Raw genomic sequence first — 19,611 nt, 5'->3', positions numbered from 1 at the left:
CGGTCGTAATGATACCGGAATTTCGCGAGAACAATCGAGACGAATTACACGATATTGCAACATTTGAGAACGCCCTGGAAGAAACCCGAATCGCACCTAGCACTACGGCACTCCGTGTCCAATAATTCAGACCAAAGTAATCTGTGCAGCTTACCCTAATGATTCACGGATTTTTCACGAGCTCACAATCTCTCAACGTGTCGGCAACGAGTGACTCTGTGCTGCCAGACTGAGGACGCAAATCCTGAGAATTACCCCCTCCACTACGCATATTAACGCACGGGCCGCGTATCCGTGAGCTCGGCACTTCGGGCAACTTCGAACAGCTTCGGACAACTTCGAGCAGCTTCGAGAGGTCGAGAGACAAGGTGGATCGTGATGCGCACTCTCTCATTCTTTGAAATGTTTAAATCCCAATCGCTAGCAAGCGGCAAGCGGCACGCACCCTGCGCGAGTTTTGCGATTGCCTGGATATTTTCAGTTTCCAACTTAGAAAAGTACTCTAATGAAAAAAAGTTTCGAAAATTTTTTTCTGCAGAAAAACTCATTTTAAGACCCCCTGATTACGTTTTAACTAATAAAAAAAGAGCTTTTTTTTAAAAACCGCATATGTTTATTAACCCAATTGCATTCAAACGACTGAATGAATTTCAATGAAACTTTATATCTAAATTTTATATTCACATCTCAAGATCTTATTAGATTTAGAGCAAAATCGATGCATGGATTATGATACTTACCTCTTATAATTATATTTATATTACACATATATTTTTTACTATTAGGTGGGAAGATAAAGATTTTCATTTGTAAAGTTAACGTAACGCGATTTAGTCTGGTAAACACTGCTTGTTTAGAGCTAGGTTGGTTAGAGCTAAGACCGGGAAAAGAAATACTTTGAGTTGATTAGAGCTAGGGCCAGGAAAAGAGATTTTTCGAGTTGGTTAGAACTAGGACCGGGAAAAGAAATACTTTGAGTTGGGTTAGAGCTAGGGCCACGAAAGAATTCGAATTCGGTCGCGCGAGAGTGTTTCCGTTAAGACCTTTTGGAACCGAACCGGAAATAAAATTGTGCTTATATCTATATATATATAGGCTCTAGTAACTACTGTCAAAAGTTACGGGGACGTAACACAACTCAAAGTATCTCTTTTCCCGGTCCTAACTCTAACCAGCTCGAAACATCTCTTTTCCTGACCCTAGCTCTAACCAACCCGAAACATCTCTTTTCCCGGTCCTAGCTGTAACCAGCTCGAAACATCTCTTTTCCTGGCCCTAGCTCTAACCAACCCGAAACATCTTTTTTCCTGGCCCTAGCTCTAATCAACTCGAACCATATCTTTCACTGGCCCTAGCTCTAACCCAACTCAAACTCCCTTTTTCCAACCTACCCTCGGCCTGCCACCATAATTTTTAAGCATATAAAAATTTTTATCTCGAAAACGAGAAGAGAGCGACAATAATTTCATTTAGAAAAATTACTCCACGTCTGAAGATACATGTGTTACGTTCCGAACAGGAAATTTTTCGGATTTTTGACTTTCGGCCATTACGTCGGCCGGGGTGTGTCACGACAATGCTTTGTCATTATGGAATTTCCTAGTCTGGCACATTCTGGCCTTTGACGTTAAAAATTCTAAATTATAATTGTTGTGATTGTATTATACGCTCTCCTTGGAATCGTCGTCGAAAGTCGGCGACGCGAGTGTGTGTGAATGTGTGAGAGCTGTGAGGATGTATGTGTGCGTGTGTGTGTTCTTCTGAAGCCTCGAGAAGGTGAGCATGAACACCTTAGCCGTAACAACTATCGTTACATTACGATGTTTGGAATTGCGGGTTCTCATGCGCTTGAATGAGTGTGCACCGAGAGTGTGGTCAACACCTTCTGTCGCAAGTCAAGCATCTTGTTGTCCGTGATGCCTGTTGGAGCTAATTGCAAATTGTTCATAGGGTTCCAATGCACCTGTATCTTGCATGAATTGGGACGGTTGCGAGTAATCGCGGAAAACTTTGTAATGTGACGGCGTGTCAAGAATTTGGAATGAGAACCTTTCGCGTTTGGTTTTGGAATTCGCACAAAAACTGTATACAGCGCGCGACACGACGCGACGCGCGAGCGACGATACCACGCGACGAAAACGCCGAGCGTTTCCCGCGAAAGTGTGAAAAACTTGTGTAAATTATTACAAGTTTAATAATTATTGACCGTCGTTAATTGTAAGGAGTAATAGAGGATGTTGTTCATGTGTAGCATTGCGCAAAATATTGAGCAACCTGTGAATTGTGAAGAAAACCGGAAATAGAGCACACGCGATATATCGAAATGCGAGTTGACAAATCGCGCGACGGCTCCCGCACGCTGCCTCACCTGATTCGTCAGGACCTCTCACGGATACGGCAGAAGATCACTGTATTGGTGATCCTCGAAGGATCCTGCCTATCCTGATTTCCGTGATCGATCACTCTTCGTCGACAAGTCGCGAGGTGCGTGACGGGAGACCGTGGGTTTAATTATATTCTATTTCTTTCTTTCCCTCTATCTTTTTTGTTCTTTTCTCAATTATTAATTGTTTCGAGCGTAGATTCACGGGAGTGAATGGACTCAATCGCCCACGTAAAATTCGGCAATTCGTTCAGAAAACCATAGTTCGATATAAAATTCAATTCTCTAACCATTCCGCGTGTGCTCTCTTTTTCTTTACAGTATTATCATCATTCATAGCTACATTGTATCGTACTGCATCTTACAACCGAACTGGCACACCTTAAGGATTTGACTTGGCTTATTATTAGATTTGTTATTTGGAAAAGGATTGATTACGTTGATTTCTTCAACTGCGTGAGTCTTTTGAATATTGTCTGATTTTGATATATATATATAATTGTCTGGAATTGTTTCATATTCTTTGTGTATTGATTATATATATTAATTTCTCATTGTTGTACATGAATTATCGCCTTTTGTTTCGCCACGTGGTTTGAGGGACATCGATATCGCCAGTCGATATCGTGGATTTACCTTGGTGTCCTTACGGCCACCTTGGCGCGGGATAGTCCACGTGCACAGCACGGTTTAATATCTCGGTTGCGATCACATATGTGAATATTTCCTTTTCTTTCTTTTATACGATGCGTGCATTTATTAACGTCATATAATTGTAATTAATATCTTATTATATTATATAATACTTATTATAATTATTTTACGGTTGTGTGCTCATTCACCGTGGTGCATTTCAATTCTTTCCTCTTCAATTTTCTTTGTTTATGCATACGATTATCTATTGTTAATCTTGTTGTTAATTCAACAACAACTTGTTACAATCTCAGAGACTATAATATATTTATTTTTTTTTCCTTTTGTCTTCATATATACTTTGTGCTGATTACTTCACCTTTCCAAATGCAGTATTAGCATAAGCCTCCACCTCTCGGGAAAATCGATCACGCATAGCGGGGCCCGTATGGGACTAGATGGTTTCCTAACCCATTTACCTTTATCCTCCTTGGATATTTCATTAATAGAAGTTTAGATATACTCGCGCATCGTGGCCGAGCTTCCTTTTCACAGCCGCTCTGTTATCGCGACCACACTACCATTTCGCACTGTCTCGGCACATTTAATTCACAGACAGAGTAGTGGCTCGGACTAGACGTTGGAACGCATAGAAGTATATTTTTCTCTATAAAAATACCTCCCATGACTAACCTGTGGGGTGATTGTTTATGTGACGGACGGGGTTACGAATTCCGTTCGTAAGAGAAGCGATACGAACGAACGGAGTTACGGACTGCGCCCGTAATACATGATATAAAAAAGATTCAACGAAATCGGTGAGGAGGCTCTTATTTTAAATAATTACCAATATAAATATTTTATATTGAAGGTTGTGACAACGTGCACGTTACTGGTCAAGAGTGGACTTTTAGTCTAATACATTTGACGAATTTTCAGTATCAGAGTATTTATTTTGTGATAATCTTGAATTTTGAAGTGCAATTAATTCTGAACTAGAAAGGATTAATTCGATAAGAGCAGTGTTTTCCAGACTAAATCGCGTTACGTTAACTTTACAAATGAAAATCTTTATCTTCCCACCTAATAGTAAAAAATATATGTGTAATATAAATATAATTATAAGAGGTAAGTATCATAATCCATGCATCGATTTTGCTCTAAATCTAATAAGATCTTGAGATGTGAATATAAAATTTAGATATAAAGTTTCATTGAAATTCATTCAGTCGTTTGAATGCAATTGGGTTAATAAACATATGCGGTTTTTAAAAAAAAACTCTTTTTTTATTAGTTAAAACGTAATCAGGGGGTCTTAAAATGAGTTTTTCTGCAGAAAAAAATTTTCGAAACTTTTTTTCATTAGAATACTTTTCTAAGTTGGAAACTGAAAATATCCAGGCAATCGGAAAGCTCGCGCAGGGTGCGTGCCGCTTGCCGCTTGCTAGCGATTGGGATTTAAACATTTTAAAGAATGAGAGAGTGCGCATCACGATCCACCTTCTCTCTCGACCTCTCGAAACTGCCCTAAGTTGTCCGAAGCTGTTCGAAGCTGCCCGAAGTGCCGAGCTCACGGATACGCGGCCCGTGCGTTAGTATGCGTAGTGGAGGGGGTAATTCTTAAGATTTGCGTCCTCAGTCTGGCAGCACAGGAGTGACTACTCTCGGCACGCACGCATGCGGCACCCTTGATTCGCGGCACATCCCTTCACCGCGCAAGCGCGACAGCCCCTCGGCATACTCGCTATGGTCCAGGCGCGTATGCGAGGAACGGGGCCCCGGGTCGGGCAGCTCCTCTCCGGCGACGATCCGCGTTTCTTAGGCATCGTGGAGATTACCCCAGGACTTCCTATGGCTCCTGCCACCTGGGCAATGATCTCCGGGCTCGCCTTTACCCTTGCCTTCCACATAAGCCACTATAGAAGGGCAGCACCGCGGGACCATCCCTTGCTTCGTATTCGGCATATTTCTTTCGGCTCCTCTGATCCTCCGTGAAGGCGACAAGTCCGTCAACTCCGGGGGTAGAGCGTGTCTGTACCATATCCGCTATTGATACTGCGCCTGAATCCGGAAATTGCACGGCCGGGGGACGCGGACGACCTTTGAGTCCCTCAGGTTCCTTTTACGGCCCTGAAACGTCGTACGCGCTCGTATGGAGTCACCTGAAATTAGCGACGATTCGAATTCACGGTATTTTCCTCCAGGAGGCGTCTCTCGGCACATATTCCGCAAGGGAGTAGTACGGTCCGTCTTGTAAAAAATTTCACAAAATTCACTAATCCCGGAGACGGCGCTATGCGCAACGTCACAAGGTGAACATATTAATCCTTTCTATTTCATAGTGAGTATTCTGAGTTGGCCTATGGATTGCTATGGGTAGACAAGATTATTGTTATTCAATAATATTCATAAATTTTAACTGAATTTTGAGCAAACACTGCTCAAGGTCTCCATGCGGGCTCATTTCTGGTGCTTTCCACCAAATATTTAGACACTTATAATTAACAAACGAAGCCTCAAACGTGAAATCGTTATTCTTGATTTTCGACATATTTTACTGTCTAGAATCACCCCTTAAAAGTTATGCCGAGCTGTTCTGGAATACCCTGTAAAAGCATACGTATACAGGGTATCATGGATATAGCCTTCGATATTTTTAAGGGATGCTAGGAAATCAAAATTGTAGCACAAAATGTCCTACAATATAATGTCTAATCAGCCTCCATTTTGCATAATGGCTTAAAGTTAACATAACTATATTCTAAACTAACTATTACATAATTTTATAATTTGGCAAATACATTGATGGGCAGAAGTAGAGCAAATAAGTCTTAATACATTTTATTGTATCTCTTACGGTTCAATTTTCGTAAAGCTTTAAAAATCCGAGATGGTAAGAAATGGAACGCGTGTTTTAAAAGCTTTATAAAAATTTAACCGTAAAAGTTATAAAATGTGTTAAGATTTATTTGTTCTATTTCTGTGTTAATAAACGCAAAAAGATTAATATCGTCAAAGAAAAGTATGATTTACCAGATAACCACGCCAAAAAGCCTGTATTATAGTCGCAGCTATGTGTTTTCCATCGATCGTTTGGAACTGCAAGGTCCAGCTACGCAGCCAGGGAGCTTCCACTTTACTTTTCAATAGAGAAATCACATCCTCCTTTGTTAGAATAAAGTTTACTCCATTTTCTTCGATTCTGGACATGAAATTGAAGATAGCACGGGGATCTAGATGTATTACTGGTATGTGACGTTTCTTCAAAATATTTTCTATTTGTGGGCAAAGCGTAAGGTGCCATTTCGAGGTGTACTGATCTCCGTGAGCATCCAAGAGCCTTACCCAATTGTTGCAGATTGTGAACTTTCCATCAACGAATTTTACATTATTTATTTCATATAATTTACTTTCTATGGAAACAAACTCAGAGCTATCCTCTTCAAGGGTTTTGGTGAAACCTCCTGATTTTGTAGACAATTTAATACTTGGTTGACGATTATTGTTCTTGTTCTTTCTATAAAAAAATACTCATATGAGAATAAATGATAGCGTAAATGCTCTAAAATAATTCTATTAGTCCTTGATAAATTCTTGACATTCAGATATAATATTCAGATATTTTCAATTAACAATTTTAATGATTTTTTGATACTAGTATAATTCTTTCAAATATAGGGGTAAACTATGCTTCCAGTGGATTTTGAACGCGATTAAAGTTTCAAAAATAAAGAATATATTACAAAAATTAATTTTCACTGATCAAAGTTTTACAGTATCGTAATAAGTGATTAATTACGTAAATAATATACTAATTTGTGACTGTGTTAATATCTTGTACTTATCACTACTGTCCCCTTGTATATCAAAAGTACAATACTTTGCCGAAAGTAGATACGTACTGTCAAACAAGATTTTTTAAACAATGCTTATTAGTATCTAAATAAGAAACCTCTATTATAATCGAGTTTTTTATTTCCTTATTTCCTTGTTTGAAAGAGAAATTTCGTGTGAAATATTATATTACGCCAAGCAAAAGCTACGTACGTTTCAGAGAACCTTGGCAAACTAAACATCTTCATTCTAAGGTAGACCATTTCTTCCTTAAACTTTATATCAAATTCGTCGAACTCCACTCGCATGAATTCTTTAGGCTCAAGTAGAATATTCCGAGTATCTTTCAAATTCCAGGGTGGCACATTCTTCCAGGTGCAACGACAGGTCTCGAATATTTCATCGAATCCATTGCAACACATAAACACATTATACGCTCTCTTTACATCTTCCAAAGACAAGTAAGATAACGGTTGCAGGCGACTTTTAATCGACGTTGATAATTCGAGTTTTAATTGCAAAAGATGTTCTTCACAGGCCTCCTCCATTTGTAATAGCTCGTTTAATGTGGATTCGTAAAACTCACGTGTGAAGTCTAAGATGTTTGAGACGTCTTTGTTCGTGTTTATTCTATTTTCAAAGAAAATTAACGAAAAATCATTATCAAAAATCAAGATCCACTTATTAAGGAATTAACACAAAATGTAAATTTCTGATTCGGATGAAATTTTCCATGTTTGTAAAGTAATCGAAAATATTCGACAAGTATTTTTTATAATTTTCTATTATCCATATGAAAAGAGTGAAAACTATCCCCAAAGATAAGGATAGAAAACATGTTTGGCCTAACTTAAAAATGATGTTTTTACTGATTTTTCGAGTAACCTATTAATCGTTTTTTTCATATACTTAGGGGGTGCGGAACAAAAGTAACATTTCTTTACATTTGGCCTAGCTGGTAATTACTATTTATAGATATAAAAACAAAACTTGTCTCCTATACTCTATGACAGTTTTCCGCAGTTATTGTAATTGTTACTTTCATCCTGAAGGCTGAGGACTTGAGAACAAAAGTAAGACTAATTGTTTCGAGTAAGATAAAGTAAAAATATTTTTTCCAATGCAATAGTAGAATATTTTATTCCAAAAAGAACGATAGAAGCAAGCATTTAAATAAACGTATTTTAAGTAATGATAAAATGAAATATATATAAAATAAAAAGCATAAGAAAGACTCCAAGCAAACCAGATATACAGGGTATTTTTGAACAGCACGGGATAAATTTAAGAGGTAATTCTAGAGACCAAAATAAGACGAATATAACGATTTCGCATTTGAGGCTTCGTTTGTTAGTTATAAGCGTCTAAAAACCTGGTGAAAAGCACCAAGAATGAGCCCGTGCGGAGGCCTCGAGCAGTGATTGCTCGAATAGCAATATCGCACTGACGTAAGGGAGAGAAGTCACTCACCGTCGAACAAGTGATCCGGAAATTTTACGACACTCGACAAGGCTATTGGATTCAAAATTCATGTAAAATTTATGAATTTCATTAAATAGCACAGTTCTGACTGTTGAGACCTTCGGGTGTAAGTCGTGTCCTTCTGGAATTATATTCCCAACGTTTCGCCAGCATTGTAGTTAGCTTCGTCACGTGGTCAAGAGACACACTGATACTGGTGTGTGCCTTGTGGTGTTCTGTTCTTATACCGGATTGTGTTCATGTTCCGGATCACTGCTCACCAATCGGAAGGTACTTTTTAATTGGTCAACTGAACAATTAAAAAACTAAAGTTATAGCAAAAACCAAAGGATACTTTCCTAGAAAGTACCGTGAATCATTGGAGATATTGAAACATCCTAACAACATCAACAGGGATACAGGCTACCACCTGAACCCAATCTGGAGCTCCCTCCTCCCGGTTTTTTTAATTGTTCAGCTGACCAATTAAAAAGTACCTTCCGATTGGTGAGCAGTGATTCGGAAAATGAACACACTCCGGTATAAGAACAGAACACCACAAGGCACACACCAGTATCAGTGTGTCTCTTGACCACGTGACGAAGCTAACTACAATGCTAGCGAAACGTTGGGAATGTAATTCCAGAAGGACACGGCTTACACCCGAAAGTCTCAACAGTCAGAACTGTATGACGCCGGGCCGTGAAAGCCTCAAATCTCTGTTCATTGAATAGCAATAATCTTGTCTATTCGTTGTAATCCATAGGCCAACTCAAAACAGTCACTATGCGATAGAAAGAAAGCTTGTTCCTTTCATAACGCCGTTACTTTTGTCCCCGCTCTTCTCCACTTATAGACCAAAACACAAAATATGAGTACTTAAGAATTCTTCATTTTTGCATTACAAAAGGAACAATTGCATTCAAAATTTATCCACATTTAGTGTAAAATTGTATCTATATTAGATCTGAGGGGAATGTGTATAGTGACTGAGTTGACAATCTTTCCGTCAATTATTAGAAATCCTTTTATTTAAAGTATTTTAAAGTATCGTATCACAAGATACAGCACTCTACGGATTCCCAAAGAAAAACTAACCGCCGACCCCTCGTCGCCAAACACACAAACTCTTAAAACTAACTGGAAGGGGAAAGAAAAGAGATAGGAAGGAGAGAGAAGAAAGTTGGGGGTATAGAAGACGAAAACCAGATTTGAGGAAGAACTTGGAAATGGCAGAAGAAGGTAATAAAAAGGAAAATTGAGTGGCCCACTTAGGCCTGACGCAGAATGGTTAACCAGGTCCCAGCGAGCTCTTGGAAGACAGCAACAATAAACATTGAAAAGCGCAAAGAAAACTACGAAAGGAATATCCACTAAATTTCGTACGAGTCTGGTTAACGAATGTTCATCAGAACAACCATGCTCGCTCGCAACCGTGAGAAATTCTCAAAAACGCTTGCAAACACACCAGCAAACATCTCGTATTCCAACCTTGACAAAGGCGTAGTGGCAATATCATAGCTGCCACAGAACGAGATAGGTATTTCAAAGCAATTATAATATCCTTCTGATGTTTTTATCATTGTGTTATAATATGTACATATTATGCTAATTATTCATTGAATGGCGAAAACATGCCATAGCTAAGGATGACCAACGGAATTACATTTTCATTGGGAAATGTACGAAAAATTCAAAGAATAAAGTAGCTCTGAGTCGATTAATATAATAAATATAGACATTTGTTACGATATTTTACATTACCAGTCATTGTTCATAAATAATAAAAGCCTCTACTGGAGAAATATTTAAATTGAAGCCATTCTTAACGAAGCATCTTAACTAAATTTGAAGAACAATTACTTCATGATTGGAAGATCGTAATTTACCTGCTCCTAAGATTATCATTAGTACCAATTTCGATATTTCGAGAAAAAATCACATCTCAAAATTTGTATTTAGAATATTATTTTAAAGCTGAGTAGCTAGACTTTATTAGCGTGTTATACTCTTCCTGATGATCCAGAAACGTCGCATAAACAATCGAAAATGATTCTTTTCAAAGGTATAAAGATTTTCTGATTGTCTCCAATTTTAGTGTATAACTTTCAACCCTAAAGAACACAGAAATCCAAAAAGAAACCGAAATAGGCATCAAGAAATAAAATTAAGATTTAAGACTTAAATACCATTGAAATTTCATATTTCCTAGGAAATCTTCACAAAAGCAATATTACTCACAATTAGATAAAATTCTTTGTGCTTCCCCGATGAAAAGTGTATAATGTGATGTAATTAGGATTGCATTTAACAAAGTTACATAAAAAAATGCTTCATAAAATTTAAAACTAAGGTTGTTAATAAGAGATTTATCTATATGATGTTTGTTATCATTTTAATCTGGAAAATAGAAGTACAGTAGTATCATTTTCACAACGATGCAAGATGAAGAATAAGGAATCTGCCCTGTCAAAAAGATAATAATTGAGAGTGGAAGATAGTTTCAAGAGACAGTTTAACTCAGTACTTTTAAATTGGGAAGTGAACATTGCTTTTTTGTACATGTGTATTAAATGATTGTACTTAACCTTGTTGAAGGATATATCTCGTTTGCACTTCCACTAAATATTTGAATATCTACGAAACCCTTTTTTAATTAAATTTTTCTTATAATTATAATTATCCCTTTTTTAAAGAATTGCAAACATACCTTGTATGTCTAACAACCTCTTTTTTGCGATCACCAATAAATTTCTTCAAAGGATGAATTTCTCGCTGAATCCCCGCAATTGAATCTTTGACCATTTCTATACATTGAGAATAGAATTCTTCTGTTCTAAATAGTTTATCGTCCATTTTAACGCGTAATTGATGAAGAAAAAGTTTTGCTATAACGAAAAAAATGATCGAATAAATAATTTCACTTTATAAGCTATAGTTTAGCAACCTATGCTCATGGATATAGGAATAACGACTTCGGACATTTGCGGAAGCTAGAGAAAGTGCAAATATGAGTCTTATTCTCTCACTCTTGAAACGCTATATTCAACTGTTCATATCTCTGCAAGCAGCACGAGCCACGTGCGATGTTTCCGATTGCTGAGATATTTTCAATGATTCAATATAGCACTAAATCGTGTGAATATAGTGGTATTTACCAAACGACACATGTTATTTGACATATTCATATTATTCATTGTTTGCCCACATCGGTGCCTTTCTTGAGATAGACCCTTTTTCCAAACATCATTTTTATATTAATATGATGATCACGCATATGTGTGCGTGTATATACATATACGTATACATATATCTATACACATACAGAGGAAAATTTATTGGCTATAACAAATTTCTTTTAGATTATTAGTTTCAAAGATATGATAGTCAGGTTCACAGGAAAACCATTTCCAAGGGACAATGTATGGCATGTGGTACTTGACGCGCAGACAAGACTTCCTGCCATGCTCTCTACTCGAGCAGGTTTTCTTGTGCTGAAAAGCACTAAACTTTCGTATGCAATATCTCGAAAACCATTTGAAAAAAGATACATAATTTCTCTGTCGTTGAATTTGTCTTGAAACGCACTACAAAGTGATCTGAAAAAAGTATATAGCTCCATTTAAAAAACTGCACCAGACTATCATATCTTTGAAAATAATAACCTAAAAGATAATTTGTTATAGCCAATAAATTTTCCCCCTTATACCATGAAAATGTGATGTCAATAGTTTTTTATATCTTAAACAGTTTAGAAAATAATGGACTGTACAGTGTTACGCGGTACGCCCTGTATGTATACATAGGTGGTAACGCGCTAGGCTACGAGCAAGTGATGTGATGCGCAACGCGAGCCGAACATGACCGATTGTTACTCTAAATCGCGACAGCTAATCGACGGTATTGAGATATTTTAATTTCCTATGTGTGTCTGGTGGTGTATCCAAACGCACACGACTGTTTTGAATATACATGTGATCTACTGCATTTATTTCTTCATTGTACATAATCTAACTGCAACATCAGACGTGTATAGAATCTCACCTCGTAACCATAACGAAATGATGAACGTCAAAACGTACGGATCCTATACCTGTCATCTGTGTTTTACCGTTGCTCGAGTTCGAATCTCGTTCAAACCTGCAACTTTTTTCTTGTTCTACAAGTAATTTTAATATACAATTCCAATCTTCATATAAATTTGATTTTATATTATTTTGACTCAAATTATTTTATTCCATAAAAGACTGGTTGTAAAAAAAATGAGAACAGTGCAACTATTTTATGGCTATCTGTGTGGCTAAAACATGAATCATATTTTCTACAATATTTTATAAATGGAGTAATATATGAAACGAAGAATTCTAAAGTTAAAAAACTGAAGAAAAATTATATATGAAATAAAAAAGTCACAAATTTGAACCCGCATGATAGCAAAAGACAGGCTCTGTATTCATGTCTTCACGGGCTTCTGTAAATATGTCTGGGCAAATGAAAATATCGCGCGCGATTTGTGCCGTTTGTCGGCAACTTGAACAGGATTTCAAGGGCGAGAGAATAAGGTTCACTTTACATTCGCGATCTCTTTTCACTTTCCGAAGCTGCCTGAAGTGGTCCGAGGCGCCGAGCTCATGTACGCACAACTCCTAAGGTGCTGTGTGTAGTGGAGGGGGAAATTTTCAGTAACTCGTATCGTTTCGATTCCACATCGGTAGCCTTTCAAGTTAGGCGCCGCCTGGTTCACAAAAGCCCAACTAAATTTGTCACATTTTTGCTCTGTTTTATCGATAACACAGCCAAAAGCAATACTGTGGTATGGTTTTACGGCCTGACACTTTTCGTCCTTATATGAGAACATTTTGAACTGGGAAAGGGTTCATTCGATAGACAAAAGTACAACGCAGCGCAGCCAAATCGCGATTTCGTTCAAAACACTCTCTAAATTACATAAAAATGCTTAAATTTCTATAGTTGTCAATGGTAGATTTTTGCTCTACTTTATAACACTCGTATTACTAAATATCAGTAGAATTTGGTTAAATCGCGAATTGACTGCACTGCATTGAACTTTTTTCTTTCGAATGAATCCATTCCCAGCTTAAAATCGTCTCATATAAAGACGAAAAGTGTCATGCCGTAAACCCCCAATTTTGCCTAATTTTTTCGGTAATGTCGCCGCTCTGACATATCTGACCTTGTGTTTTGAGCTGTGTGCGTGCGCTCACACAAGCAAAGAAAGTCATACATGTATACGCGATGAGCGAGAGAGACAAACGGTTTCGCAAATTACACTTTACGTTTCAACACTTAAATGAATTTTCCGCAAGTACAGAACCTACCAGTAGACTTCACTACAGGGTGCTCTGGTCCGTTTAAACTCCAATAGACACTATACGTTGAGAAAACTGTAAAATTACAAACTGTAAGCATGAAACAGACGCTGTTGTAAACTAGCAAGATGGCTGCCGAAGTGACATTTTTGCAAATATCTCACGATTTAACGGTTTTTTCACTCATAGCACACCAGAGCACCCTTCCTTGAATTAGCACAATACCGTAGAAATGCGATTTTCCTCAGTTTAACACTTCTTGAAGGCGTAAAGTGTAATTTTTGTTGTGCACCCGTTTTGACAGAAAAATAGTTCAACGATTTGCCGTTAGCCAATTTTGCCAATTTGGTCATATTACCATCAGCATCGATGGAAATACAGATCAGTCGATAATTGTAATCTAGAATTTGCCAGCTGAATGGCGTATTTATCAAATACACGAATACCGACGCAAGAAAGGCTTAATTGCCAAAACGTATTGAAAGTTTGGTCACGCTGTTGCCACATATATGTATGTAAATATTACAATTCTGCCCATCAGGAAAACTCGAACGAATACAGGTCCAGTTGAGATTTTGATTCTTACTAAGGGAACATCGCGAGGTAAAAATCTCCGATTTTTATGAAACTTTGGAAGATTGTAGAATAGCCGAAAATATTCGACACATATTTTTTTTACTGGTTCTAATTCATGTAAAGGGTGTGGAAACGACCCCCAAAGTTGGGGTGGAAAACATATTTCGTTTCATATCTCCAAAACTAGTACGTGTAGCAAAATGATATTCATGGGGCGATTTTGTATCTTTGAACGACGAATCCATCTATGTAAACAGATTTTAGAAATATCAATTTATTAAAAACATATATTAAAAGATAGTATATTGTCGTTGTTTTCACTGTCTACATGCTATTCGATCGTTTTGCAAATTTGTATGCAAATACTATGAAGCAAAACACAAAATACGACTAAAATAGAATTTTGAATTATTACGTTATAAACAAAATAATAACATTCGTAGTGAGACTACATTTTGTGCAAAATTGGGCGCTGAAACAAGTGGTTTTACGAAAAACATATATTCCTATAATATTTTTGTCATTATATTATGATACATGTTGTTTATTATTCATTAAATGTATAAATAATAACATTGCTAATGAATATTTGCAACGTCTTGCACTTGTTGCAAACAGTACGAGAGGTTCAGTGTGAGTGACCCTTGCATCGACGAAAATGTAGCAAGTAAAGGTGGTTCACAAATCATTATTCTTCAATAGTTATTATTTACTATAAACAAACAATTGGAATTGTTTCGTACATTATAATTTAATCCACTAATTTTCCACGAAAGTACTTTAGTAGAGTGAGAGTTAGGCATTCCCTCATAATCTGCAGGTGCCAAGTTCGAATCACATGGTAGCTTTGAATTTTTTTTGTTTTCAATTTTTATTTTAAGTAATTCTAAGTAAGGTAGGGGAGGGCATAACAATTTCGTTTCTAAATTTAAACCCTTAAAGGGTTAAAAAGTATGAATGAATGAATGAATGAATAGCATAAATTTAATGAATTATTTATTCTATATATATAAGTTTTACGATTTCACGCATTAGTATACATATATGCCCGTAATTATGAAAGTGGTCTAAATGGTATATTTCTTATTTTGGGATATTGATAGGATTACATTTGAATAAATTAGAAAATATTTCTATATTATGTAACATTGTAATTTAGAATTTTATTAGTCTTGATTAATGAAAATTTATTATGAACGTGAAATTTTGTGTGAATCTCATACGAAAATGTTGTTTTCAAAGTTTGAATTGACTTAGACCACTTTCATGTATTGTTTCATTCGTGATATTCTTTCTTTCTCGCTCGCACCGTCCTTTTCTATACTCCGTACGAAGCAAAATATCGACTCAAGACGTATTCAGTAGAGATTTACTGATGGATAAAATTGTAATTGATGTGGCAACAGCGTGACAGAACTTTCCTACGTTGCGATTTGGCAATTATACCTTCGCACTTCTCATTTGTAATTCAACAAGATAACGCTAAATGCCACATTATCAAATGTCTCATGTATAAATTATATGTTTTCACTAATGTGTGTATAAAAAATCCATGAGCTCTGCTAAGCAAAGATAACTGCTCAAATGTGACGTCACACTGAGCAAAACAATCATTCAAATGTATCAAATGATGAGATTCTACTGGACGCTATCAACTATCGCAATCGACGTGAAGCTATGAGCGGCTTGTGTGAATTTAGTTTTGAAATTATTAATAATGGTGAGAGCTTATTGATTTAAGGAATGCAAAGAGAAGCAAAAGAGTGGTGTGAAAATATGTATATTTCATATTTAATCAATTCAGCATGTTTTCTGCAAGTTCAAGATTTTCACATTCTCATTAATGTCGAACAGTAAAACAGTTTAACATGTTCGAAACATTAATGTGTCACACTTTCGAAATTGCGGATACGTCATACTACTATAGCTTATACATCTTGCCCGTGTGTGACGTCACATAGATGATTTTATCTTTGCCTAAGGAAGTTACCTGAAGCCATGTCTATAAGTATAAGATCTAAGAAGAAAACTTATTCAGTTATACAAATTATGAGATAATTTTGTAACTATTCAAATGAATCTTATACAAATACTTATTTTTAATAAATAGTTACATAAATAAAACCTAAGAAGAGGAAACAAATCGAAGTTACAAGTTTCTTTTCAAACTTACTGAACTGCGTATCAGGAGTCTCGGTAAAGACTCGCGCCAAGTACATTCACACCATGAGTGGTGGGGATGAACTGGCGAGAGGCTCTCGTTGAGACTATCTACAGGGTGTAACAAAAATGTTGCAGTTCCTTGAAAGGGGTGATTCAGGGGGTGATTTGAAACAACTTTTTCCTTAGCGAAAATATAAGATGAGGCTTCGTTAACAGGTTAGTAACGAAAAACACCGGCCAATGAGAGCACGAGTTTGCCGCCCGAGCGACCGCGGTAGCGTTGGGTACGCGCACTTGATGCTACGGTTGTACTCCGAACAAGAAAGTTGTCTGAAAAGCTGAAAGCGACATAATAAATAATACCGAGTCCTTTTTTTGTTTATCACTTGAAGTGAATAATTACTTAAAATCGAGGAAAAATACGTAAATATCTTATTCTCATAACGCATAAACAAAAAAGCAATACAACAAAAAATAAAGGGAGAGAAGAACAAACTTCACCTGTAGTTTGTAAACCTGTGTCACTGAGTCACTGTACCGATCCTGGTCATCGACCGTCGAAATGGTTTATGCTAGGGTAGAACTTTTTCAAAGAAGCTCCTTCTACCCTCGCATAGTTTCCCATCGTTCTGTTATGAGTTAACTTTCACTACGACCACAAGATTGAGAGAGAAAAAAATCAGTATCTGTCAAGAAAACATGTGCTTTGCAGAAGTGCACAACGAGTACCAATAAGCAGTTTTACAAAAGCGCTCACTTCACTCTTTTACTGCTTACGTATCCAATGCTTCGAGACAGAAAACAGACACATCGTGCATCGGTCCAAAAGGGTCCGTGAAGAAGAGAAAGGCTTTTCCGTCCTCGAAGAATAAGAAAAAATTTTTTAGCACCATGTGTCCAGTTGTCGCTGCTAGTGCCAGTCTAACCACCTTAGCAGAGATCAGGGGCACTCGTTTAGGTAATTTATGGCTTTATTGCTTTGGTTTCGAAGGAGACATAATCTCGGAGTGTCCGAACAAGGAAGGTCTGAGGTGCTTAAACTACGTGGGGGTACAAGGAGCTTCTTTGGAAAAATTCTACCCTACTATAAACCATTTCGACGGTCGATGACCAGGATCGGTACAGTGACCCAGTGACACAGATTTAGAAACTACAGATGAATTGCATTTAATTCATTAATGATTATTATTTTTTAAATCTAACGCAGACTACTTTCAACGTTTCTATCTTCAACGTTAATTCTCCAATTCTCCGTTTATTTCTTTTGTTGCATTGCTTTTTCGTTTATACGTTATGCAAATATTTTCATATTAATGCTATTTCCTTCGACGCATGCCGATTTTCTTGTTCGGAGTACAACCGTAGCGCCCAGCGCGTACCCAACGCTACCGCGGTCGGCAAACTCGTGCTCTCATTGGCCGGTGTTTTTCGTTAATAACTCGTTAACGAAGTCTCATCTTACATTTTCGCTAAGGAAAAAGTTGTTTCAAATCACCCCCTGAATCACCCCTTTTAAGGAACTGCAACATTTTTGTTACACCCTGTATACACGAGTGAAAAATAAGATGTTGAAACTTTGAGCTTCTTTAAAAGTATCTTAGAAGATATCTTTTTCATGAAAATTGATTAATTATAACTCTGTAAACCTTCATCTACGTACTGATGCAAGTATTAGTGAAAATAATGTATGGATTATCGAAAGAATAGCATATTAAGCGGCTCGTTTAGTAAATTCTAGTAAGATGTCTGTGAGAACTATATTACTAGCATTGTTAGAGGGAGAAAGATAGATTTATGTTAATTTGCGCGAGCGAGGAAGATGCCAAATGCGATTTTTGTAGTTCTAAATCAATTTAACAGTATGGCGGCATTGTTCAATTGAAGTGATTCGCAACACATCAGAAATCTCGGCAGACATTCGCGCCAAATATGTATTATATCACGAAACTTCTTCTCAGTAAATGCATTTTTATTGGACTTGCGTAAATAAAAATGTTTATAAACCACTAATGTTATTTTTAGCAGTTGTGTACCGATTGTCGGTTTTTTCTGAAATTGGTGTCATCATTTTGAATGTGACATGACTTTCGTTTGTCGTGCATGACATTTGACAGTTTGTAGAGATACAGGTTATGTATCTGGGTTTTTTTGTTTTTAACTGTTTATTTTAAATGAAAGTAATAAAGTACTTATATATACTTTTAGTTTAATTTATTATAAATTTATTTCATAATTTCAGTTATTTAGGCATAGACATTATTTATGCGCTCATCAATTATTACATATATAAATATGTTGAAGTAGAAACTTTTGTAAATCAAGCACCAATTAGTAATCAAATTATTAGAAACTTCAGTGAAATATCCGCTATTTTAAAACGGAGGTAATCTTGTGAAGTTGTATGTGAATTTTGAATTTGGTATTTGAAAACAGGCAAGTGCAATAATAGACTTTATAAAATGGTACAACTAAAATTTCATGTTGCAATCATGGCATCGAAGCTAATGGTTTGTTGTTCAATCAAATTTATTTTTATTGGACTATTAGATATTTATCAGATAAACTTAATAATCAATAGCAAGAGAGGAAAATAATAGAAGATGTTGAAGTTATATTGGATAACAGGAATGATGTTCGCATCGTTAACTTGAGGAATGGCTGTGTTCTCATAAAAAAGGAGTTTGTCGCTTTTGAAATATTATTATTGCATTTAGTTTTGGAATTTGTATACCATTAGATTTATATTTATTTCTTTATATCATAAGTTACTTTATTACTTTATTACTTTATTATAAGTTAGACAGTACATAAGTTATAATAGAGATCGTTACTCAAATTAATAATCATATTAGAAGTTTCTTGTACTTATGATTTATAACTATATAAGCTATATTACGCGATACATATATACTACTGAACATCACATAGAGATATTTTGTAAGATGTTTTTTCATAATTTTGTATTTCTGAATTCTGAATTTTGACAGAAATATATAATACTTTTGAATTAGAGAATGGTTGGTTTGGTGAAAAACATATTTTGTTTTTCGGTAATTTGCTTCAACTTCCGCCCGTACATGAAAAAGCGATTTTCGTGCAATTAACGAAAGAAAAGGTCGAAAGAATTCTTGGTTCTTTAGGGTCTATTAATTTGTGGACTTTGTTTGCTTACGATGAATTAACTATAAATGTGCGACAACAGTCTGATAGGCGATATCGTGAAATACTTTC

At 36.3% G+C, this 19,611-nt stretch overlaps 1 protein-coding gene across 1 annotated transcript in view; it reads right to left on the bottom strand.

The window, feature by feature from the left end:
* LOC143179417 (IQ motif-containing protein H) overlaps nucleotides 1–13,527 on the bottom strand; it is a 40,953-nt gene extending 27,426 nt beyond the window's left edge. The window contains exons 1-4 of the mRNA XM_076378634.1: nucleotides 13,506–13,527; nucleotides 11,022–11,199; nucleotides 7,060–7,480; nucleotides 6,050–6,523 (exon numbers count right to left, since the gene is read on the bottom strand). Coding sequence (XP_076234749.1) covers nucleotides 6,050–6,523; nucleotides 7,060–7,480; nucleotides 11,022–11,167 — 1,041 coding nt within the window. The 5' untranslated portion in view covers nucleotides 11,168–11,199; nucleotides 13,506–13,527. The remainder of the gene's footprint in view (nucleotides 1–6,049; nucleotides 6,524–7,059; nucleotides 7,481–11,021; nucleotides 11,200–13,505) is intronic.
* Between the last annotated feature and the right edge of the window lie 6,084 nt (nucleotides 13,528–19,611).

This window comes from Calliopsis andreniformis, chromosome 5 (genome assembly GCF_051401765.1).
Source record: "Calliopsis andreniformis isolate RMS-2024a chromosome 5, iyCalAndr_principal, whole genome shotgun sequence".
NCBI classification, from domain to species: domain Eukaryota; kingdom Metazoa; phylum Arthropoda; class Insecta; order Hymenoptera; family Andrenidae; genus Calliopsis; species Calliopsis andreniformis.
This window is presented reverse-complemented; position numbering and strand designations above follow the sequence as displayed.